We start from the raw sequence: 8598 nt of genomic DNA, 5'->3' as shown, positions 1-8598 counted from the left end.
TTCTATTGGTTGACCTAGTGGAGTTGGCATGGAAACACAGAATGAAGCATGCTAAATTAGGCTCGTAAGGGGCACATCTCTCTCCGGAGGCAGATGTAGACTCAAACACGAGATGCACCGGGGTGGCCGCCCCACTGCATTATGGTCGATGGAATTGGTGTACCACACCGAGGGTGCACACAAACACTTGATTGTCTCTAAAAGCTTATGCAATGAGTCTCAAAAAGTCAAGGCCAGTGTGTTCTGTAGCTCGACTAGCATAAATACTGCTCTAGTCTTTATCTACGAGTGTGAAAGAGACATCATGTGAATGGTTATTGACAAAGGGACATTCATTAAGTTCTCCTGAAGCAGCAACCTAATGCAAACCGCAGCGAGAATCATACCATCCGTTTCCCAAGTGCATAATGTGATTAGAATATCGACTCCGAGAGATATTACTTCTACTTGCTCTTAAAGTGTAAATATTTAATAGCCATGATCACTTGTTGCTCTATGCTGTGTGGGAAATTCATCTCCTCCAATATCTTTTAGCAATGTTGTTCTCACTTTTATTTACTCTGTTGTACACTTCCCATTTATTCTCATTTTACTCTTTCCCCGCAGAATATTTGTTTAAAAGGGATCCCCAAAGATCACACGCCATGAATAGCAATGCGTTAATGAGTTGCGTGAGTTTCCTTGCAGCGGATTGGCCAGGTTGTAGTTGACATTAATGTGCTTTCTATTCAGGTCAGTGAACTCGCAGTGCGGATGCTGTCACAATCGCGTTCTGGGAGGAGGTCACAGTGTAACCAAGCTGAAAATCTTTATATGCTCTTATCTTTTTCGGAATGACGACACGGTTATGTCATTTCCTTCCATATCAAATTAGCATAAAAGATAATCCGCCGCACTTCATAAATCCTTTTTTATGAGCTGCTTTAAAAATGTCACACTGACCCGCAGCTTAAATAGAACAAATCCACTTGCAGAGTACACTCATATAATTTTATTGATTAAATAGGAAACTACATGACTATGCACACAGATTGAGCATAAGCAGGATGAGGATATGTGTCAATATACACACTGCAAAACACATCTCTGCATCCTCTCAAACGTCCACGGAGTCAGCCGTAGCGGCTGCCGAGTCATTTCCATTCCTGTTTCAAAGTCCCAGTCTCTCCCTTTGTTCACCATGTGATCAACCCATGTTGTATAGGAGCAGGCAAACACAAAAGGGAATGTACATTGGACGAGTGCAAATATAAAACGGCACATTTGCTGCTACATAGGTACAGTAGATCCCGAGCTAGGTGTGGAATGTATATTAGGAGCTGCAATTTCTGGATCGAAACCAGTAACAGAGTGGTCCCGGAAAGAAAGACGAAAAGACGACCTCTACAAAACGTCGACGTAACAAAAGTTTAAAATACTGTAGAAAAGATCGACTTGAAATCTGTAGGAAAAGCAACCTTTAAAAAAAGGCACCAGTCCAAGATGTGTGAGACATTCCAAGAGAACTTTTTATCTTGCCGAAGAGGGATTGTTGCTGTGTTGACATTTGACCCTGAACCTTGTGTGAATTTGCGTGGACATGTTTGTGCTTCAGTTCAGTTCCTGTTTGTGATCTTGTGACATCAGCGGGTGACAATGAGCATCAAAGTTAAAGGGGGAATATGGTTGCAGTCATAACTTTGGAGAAACAGCATGGCGTGTCATAGTACCTTATTATTTTCTCACGGCACCAGCAGTTGCGGGCTTATTGCCCACCCTGCGGACCGGGACTCTGGAGACGGGTATCTTAGTACGAGGGGTTTCTTTAGCTTGTGGTATTTGCGATGCGGTTGGAGACTGTGCTCCGTGCTTGACGGGGATCTTGGAGTCACGCGGAACACCGGCGGGGGTTTTGGACTGCTGAATCTGCTGACTCTCCTCCTGGCTGTGTTTGAAGGTGGCCACATGGACCTCGACACTGCCACGTTTGTCTCTGCTCCCAGTGTTGTCCAAAAAACGCTTGTCCTCTTGGATGGGGGTGGGCGGGTCTCTGCTTGAATCGTCATCAGTATGTTGGCTGTCCCGCACTGGTAGCTTTCCAGCTCGGGCTCCTCCAACCACGGGTATTTTGCTAATTGTCTTTACTTGTGTCCTCCTTTCTTTGGGGACGTCGGCGCGTGACCCATTATGCTGCTCCTCCAGTTTCTGTTCATCTGCACTACTCGGCCGAGACAACTGTCCGTTTGTTGATGGCTCATTGGCGCTTGTCTTGTCAAATGCTGCAGTTGGACTTGGCAAAGGCACGGGGGTAGTGGCAGGGGGAGCGGGGGATTTTGGTTGAGTGACGGGGATCTGTATTGGAGCAGGAGGACTTTTCAGTACAGAAACTGATATATGGGCCGACGCAGGAGGCTCAGGAGATGTTGGCAGAGAAACAGGAGGATCTTTAGTCACAGACACTAAAGATGCAGGAACAGGACGGTCTTTAAATAGAGTCGCAGGGGGCGGAGGGGAGACTGGACTCTTACTTGTGGCAGGGGTCGATGGGAGTTCTTTAGAAACTGTAAGAATAGTGCTATCTAAAGATATGGGAGATTTTTTAGCTGTAGAGGAACTTGTGTGGTTAGGCTCGGGTTGGGGAAAATGTGGCGCAACCCATTGGTTGGACATTTGTACAGGTTTAGAAATGGTTGGCATTGTTGTGGTTATTGTGGCGTGGGAAATTGAAGATGGACGAGTTTTGACTGGACTCGGAGCAGTTTCCACCTTTGCAGCTACATTTTGAGGTTTGGGGGATGTGGAAATTTCAGAATTGCTATCGGGTTGAGTGAAAGTAGCAGGGGATGACAGACTATGGGTTGCAGGTTTATGGGATGCAAGAATTGTCGTAGCTACTGGAGGAGGTTTACTTACTGAGGCGATGGTTGGAGAAGCGAGAGAAAGAGCCACTGGGTCTGGTGATGCTACTTTTCCAAAAGTGGAGTTACAAGTGGTGACTTGAGTCTTGTCCAGAGAAGACTGGTTAGTGGCAGTAGTGCTCGGTATGGTTTTCAGTGTTATCGAAGGGGTGGACATTATGGGAGGGCTTGATGAAAGTTTCACGTTTGTGGTTGTCGAAGGTGATTTTATTGTAATCCCAACAGAAGGTTGCCCAGAGGCTGGAGAAGAGTCCAAACTTGGTTTGACTGACTCGTTCGTCAGAGTCAAGGGTTTGGTCGAATTGGTCACGACTGGCGTAGCTACAGAAGACGAGGTTGGGGTTGTCACACAAGTAATAGAAGGACCGCCGACAGCTACAGGTGAGGAAGAGGTGGTCACAGAAGTGGAGGTTAGAGGAGAAGTGCTGGCAGGTCTGGTGGAAGGAGAAGTGGCCGATGCTGAGACCTTAGGTGATTCCGGGCTGGAGGCGCGTCTGCTTTTTCCCCAATCAGCTTTCACGTCAGCCATGATATTGCCTCCTGAGATGGACTCGAAGGTGAGGAGTGAGGAGATGTCTTCCAGCAAGGAGCCCAGGCTGCTCTCAGCTGGCACCACTGGAGCTTCTGTAGCAGGCACAGGTGCCGCATCCTTCTCAGTTCCGCTCGCATCGCTAGCTGGTATCGGGGAGCTCTCACGGGTCACTTTCTCATGGCTCTCCGGAGAGCGAGGACAAGATTTGGGGGTGAGGCCAATGTCCTCTTTGATGATTTCCACACTGTTGGAGCGGGAGGACATAAGGAGTGGGCTCGGGGGAGCGTCCACCTTGTCCTCCTTGTCTTTCGTGCGTAACTTCATGCTGCCAAAGAGGCCTTTCAACCCTTGCCGTTGTCTTGTCGTTGGCTGGCAGACGGTGTGGACTCTGCGCTCCCCCCCTCCTCTCCGGGTTCCCCTCAGCCGTGAGAAAAAACTGATGGACCTGGTCGATCCGATTGAAGAGATGGAGTTGCGAGCGGCAGCCAGGACGCCATCTTCGCCCGTCGGCTCTTCCTCTGTGTGCTCGCCGTCTCCTTGACTCACCTCCCGCGCCTTCTCCTTATCCGCCTCCAGCTCGGCATCAAGCGCGGCGCCTTCGGGTAATCCATCGAGGGTTTGGCTCCTGCTGACAGGTGACTTGTTGTTTTTAAGAGAAAAGATGTTACCGGGCTTGCGTTTGCCAAACAGCTTGAATCCTTTTCGTATTTTTCCACTTGGTTGGGATTCACAAGATGGGGGGTCCACGTTCTCCGTCTGGACATCCATCTTTTCTCTGCGCCAGTCCTCGTCTCCTCCCCTCTTTTGATGCGGTTATTATTCGCGACGCGCTGGATGGAGCATTTACATTGGAGTTTATCTTTGTCTCCCTCGGATGAACGTCTTCACCTGCGTTGCTCTCCTCGCGTTTACTATGTTATCGTCTGTCTGCAGTCCCCTCCCTCTGTCCCTCCAATGCTTTCTCCTCTCGTTCGCCCTCAAAAGCCCCTCCCCTTTGCCTTGCTTTTGCCTGGCTCCTCTCTCCAGTTACCATGGCAACTGAGGGGGTAAGCTGCTTTCGTCAGCAATGCAGACCCAAGGGCTGTCATCAACATGTTCTTTCTTTCTTTATCCATACGCCTGATGACTGTTTATATAAACGGCAGAGACAATTAGTCTAGTAATAAAAATTCAGATGTGCCAAGAGTTACGACATGTTTAAATATCTCAATTCATTTTGTTCACTGCATCCCTACATGCATGACCATCATCATTTGAATAAAGCTTAACTGCAAATAAAATTGCCCTCGTCTTATTATTAATTGTGACCATATAAGATAGACAGTAAAGTCTATTCACCCGTTCAAATGCCACGTTTAAGTCCTATAAAAATGAAACCAAGGTAAATAATTTTAAAATCTTTCCACCATTATGACCTTTGACCATTAAAACATAATTCTTGTCTAATTATTTTATTTATAATATAGTAATATTACATCATAAATATATACATCTCTTCGTAATATAGTAATATTACATCATTATAAATATATACGATATAATATACATATAAATTATATGATGTATAATGTATGAGGTATGATAGAATATCGACTGGTATGTTTGCTTGGGTGTTAATGTTGTCATTGTAATTTTTAAAACCAATGAATCAAATTTAAAGCGGAAGAAGACCAAGCCTTTGAATTAGAACTGAACACAACAAAGTCATGAGAACGATTGCATAACTGCAGAGGAGTAGTTACGTGAAAACAACAAAGTATCTGTTTTTGAAGTTCAAGTCAATAGAAACCTTTGGTATAATTCTAGTAGCATATCGTTAAGAATGCAACATCATACTCAGAAATGAGAGCATCTTTATCTTTTTTGTTTGCATGCATAATAAAAGTACATAGTACAGTATTTTGATGCAACATGTCAACTTTGCTGCTTTTTATAAATGAGGCGGGGTGGGGGGTTGGGGGGTCCTTGAGGATTTCAAGTGGAACACGCCCTCTTTTGGCCATTAGAGGAACAGCAGATAAAGCCGCCACTTCATCCAAGTATTTTCCGCTTTGTACTAAGTGGGTCAGCAGTCTTTAAATAAACCATTTTTGTTTTGTTCACAGACAACAAAGGTTTTGGTGGGAGCGCTACGTAGATAATGCAGATACACATCACACATAAAAACCCTTAAATACCTGATTCCATTGAGCCATGAAATAACATTCAATTATGACAACCTTCATGTAAACACTGCTTAATTGCGCATACATTAAACAATGAGAAAAATAATATTGTGTCAGGGATTATAGGTATAATCAGAGGCCTTTATAAAATCACTATTAAAAATTCAGTCTTTAAAAATATAATAGTGTTACTAATAGAACAATAAGTTAATACGTAAAGATGAGTAAGTATTAAGAAAAAAAAAGTAGGCCTGAAATAGCCAAAACAAAATGATATGGCTCCTTTTAAGTGGGATCATGATATTAATTATTCAAAGGTTAATTTGTGTGAACTAAGAACTAACCTAAAAGAATTTAGTCAAATTAGTAAATACAGTCCTGCAGAAATACTTTGTCATATGTTTTCTTCCACTTGAGTGACGGATGAGGTAGTTTCGCCTCAGCAAACAACATGAAAATTGACCATTTGAGCAATGGTACCTCAGATAAAGCGCATCTTTCAGCTCCCCTCGTTCAGACGTCGTGCTCTATGTGGGCGGCCTGCAGGGAGGCTCCGTCCTTGTGCTCGTCACACGCGGGTGAGGTAAGCGTTTCATATGTACGACGATAAAAGAAGCGAGTAACCAGGGTGATGATGAACATCTCCATAATCATCATCTGCTGACTTAGCACTGTGGGAAACAGACAGAAAAGAGATCGAATTCAGGTCAGGCCAAAATGAGAGAATAAATATTGGGACATGGAAATTATTCTCACTGGAGCCACGGGCCTGCGAAGAAAAGGGAGGGGCGCAGGCGATGGTTCCATCCAGAGCCAGAATGTTGATGATGGACGTCTGCAGTTGACTTAGTACGAGTATTAGCTAAGGATTAAAAACAAGCACTTAGTTAATGGGATGCATTATATAACACGTTTTGTTTTACAGCAAACGGCTCATGTCAACTCACTTGGTACATGGCGTACTTTGGTACGATATTGAGTTGGCGTAAAAGGTGGTTGGTGTTCATGAACACGATGGCCACGGGCCACAGGGAGGTGATGGTGAGAACGCCAATGAACGGGTTGATCCAAATTGCAGTGCCGGTGATCTCGAGCTGGAAAAGAACGGTTCATTTGTAATCGTTTGCAGTTCCGGGGATGCAGCAAGAAAGGAAACTTACATCTGAAAGGTCAAAGTTGCCGTTTGTCCACAGTATTATGGAGAGGATGCTCAGCACCGTTTTGAGGATGGCGTACTGCAGTGCACCCAACTTCAGCAGGAACAGCATGCCCCTAAAAAGGATTTGCTTTTAATTCCACTGATGTAGGATGGAAAAAATTAAAAGTCCGTACCGTGACATGGGCACACGAGGTAAACAGAGGCAGCAGCAGCAGCATGGCCCCGTGGTGATCTTGAAGGGTTTCCCAGAAAAGCGCTTCAGAAATTCATCGCTGCCACCCAACTCCTCAATTAGCAGAACCAACACTTTGTACACCACCACTGCAAAATAACTGCAGAAATGGAACCGCCTTTCAATAACAATTCAAGTATTTGTGGGCAAATTGAATGAATATGAAACATGCAAACTAGTGTGACCTGTGATCTTTTCCCGTGTAATGATTCATCGAGCGGTTTAAACCACACTCAGACTTTACACGCAAGGTTTCACTCCGAGTTAATGACGCGTGCTGACGTGACAGTTGAGTAACTTGCTCAAGGGCATATTTCCAACGAGAGTGGTTCATTTTTACATTTTGTCTAAAGCAAAAAACATGCTTAAGGACATATTTCCAATGAAAGTAGTTGTAATTAATTTTTACATTTTGTCTAAAGCAAAAAAACATAAGGGAAAAATTAATTTTTATAACCCGAAAGCTGAAAACACGCACCAATTTGACGTCATATCGGTGACCATAACAGCCCTGGGGATCCACATGCCAAAACACGACATGGTGGCGATGACCTGAAATACATAAATGGTGAGTCCATTCATAAAATGGCAGACATATTTAGGAGGGCAACGGGAAGCTTACAGGTGCGGCTCCATTGACCCAAATGATGGTTGTCTTCTTCGGGTAGGGCAGTTTTTTATAAATATAAACACATTGCTCCAAATAGAGAATCAGGGATGTGCAGGACATGAAGGTGAGCATGGCGTACAGACCCATTCCGAACGTATCTAGCTCTGATTGGAACACACAAAAAGGAAAATTATAGTCGTGCAACAAAGAGAAAATATGAACATGGCTAGAGCATCCTCTGATTACATAAAAGTTATTTCTGTTCTTAGAACTAGAAGGGATTCTGAGTATTCGGCACAACATTGAATCGGCTTTTATTATCCTATTTTTGGCTTAAAGCTATTTTGATGTGTACGAAATGCAGAATCTGAAGACTTCAGATGCTTTGTCATTCGCTTGACCTGCTGGATAAGGAAAGACTTACGCTTTATCACATCCAAAGCCAGAGGGGGTTCCTGCAAACAGGCGGGATCAATGCTGCTGTTGTTGATGTCCTCCATAGCTCCTGATGTTCTTCTTGCCTAAAATTCCCCCCTATAAATCCTCTTATTCGAATTTCATGAGCTCTGATCAAACCAAGTTTCTACAGAGAAAGTGACAGGGGGTAAAAAAGTAGTCCTCCCTCACATGGCCGTGTGGGCAATGGGTTCAAGTCAAGTGTACTTTAACCTTATGCTACTTTTAAGGAGCCATAGCTTGATGACATGTTAAGAAATCACAGTTTTATGAGAATCCCTACAGAAGTAACGGTCGCTCATTCATTCACAGGCAGTCGCAGTCATTAAGATGACAGTAAATGAATGTATCATCACACGTGAACTTTGGCTGGGCGTAGAGGGTGAATATAAAAAAGGTGTAAAACAGATAAAGGCCATTTGGAAGGCAGACTGCTTGCGATGTATTTTATGATTTCTATATTATTTAGAAAATAAGAAAATTTAATTTGAAGAAGGGAGGTATACATTGCCTCTAAGTTATGGTTTGATAGTCATAATGCAAAACA

At 44.0% G+C, this 8598-nt stretch overlaps 2 protein-coding genes across 3 annotated transcripts; both read right to left on the bottom strand.

Annotated features, from left to right (window-relative positions):
* Positions 1–976: 976 nt before the first annotated feature.
* LOC148386085 (uncharacterized) lies at positions 977–4388 on the bottom strand. The gene has a single exon (XM_088398459.1). It carries the CDS (start codon positions 4195–4197, stop codon positions 1714–1716), a length of 2484 nt encoding a protein of 827 aa, XP_088254585.1. The 5' UTR covers positions 4198–4388; the 3' UTR covers positions 977–1713.
* Positions 4389–5357: 969 nt separating this feature from the next.
* Positions 5358–8566, bottom strand: LOC148386084 (organic solute transporter subunit alpha-like). Of its 2 annotated transcripts, XM_088398465.1 has the most exons (8): positions 8020–8566; positions 7608–7759; positions 7464–7537; positions 6927–7085; positions 6755–6866; positions 6542–6688; positions 6351–6456; positions 5358–6265 (listed from the first exon to the last, which is right to left on the bottom strand). In XM_088398465.1, the coding sequence occupies exons 1-8, from the start codon at positions 8093–8095 to the stop codon at positions 6108–6110; spliced, it is 984 nt and encodes a 327-aa protein (XP_088254591.1). In that variant the 5' UTR covers positions 8096–8566; the 3' UTR covers positions 5358–6107. The 2 variants fall into 2 exon arrangements, with proteins under 2 accessions (XP_088254591.1, XP_088254590.1); XM_088398464.1 differs by lacking the exon at positions 8020–8566 and having other exon boundaries at positions 7608–7994.
* Positions 8567–8598: the final 32 nt, after the last annotated feature.

This window comes from Syngnathus floridae, chromosome 15 (assembly GCF_059516105.1).
Source record: "Syngnathus floridae isolate MCC-2025c chromosome 15, RoL_Sflo_1.0, whole genome shotgun sequence".
Classification (NCBI taxonomy): Eukaryota; Metazoa; Chordata; class Actinopteri; order Syngnathiformes; family Syngnathidae; genus Syngnathus; species Syngnathus floridae.
This window is presented reverse-complemented; position numbering and strand designations above follow the sequence as displayed.

What these genes read in the sequence shown, in the direction of transcription:
- LOC148386085 (XM_088398459.1), bottom strand. Translation starts at nt 4,197, where the DNA reads ATGGATGTCCAGACGGAGAACGTGGACCCCCCATCTTGTGAATCCCAA.
- LOC148386084 (XM_088398464.1), bottom strand. Translation starts at nt 7,898, where the DNA reads ATGTTGTGCCGAATACTCAGAATCCCTTCTAGTTCTAAGAACAGAAAT. An exon ending in GCAACTTTGACCTTTCAGAT is followed by an intron (nt 6,689 to 6,754) that starts GTAAGTTTCCTT and finishes GTTCTTTTCCAG; the next exon opens with CTCGAGATCACCGGCACTGC. An exon ending in TTCGCAGGCCCGTGGCTCCA is followed by an intron (nt 6,266 to 6,350) that starts GTGAGAATAATT and finishes TGTTTCCCACAG; the next exon opens with TGCTAAGTCAGCAGATGATG.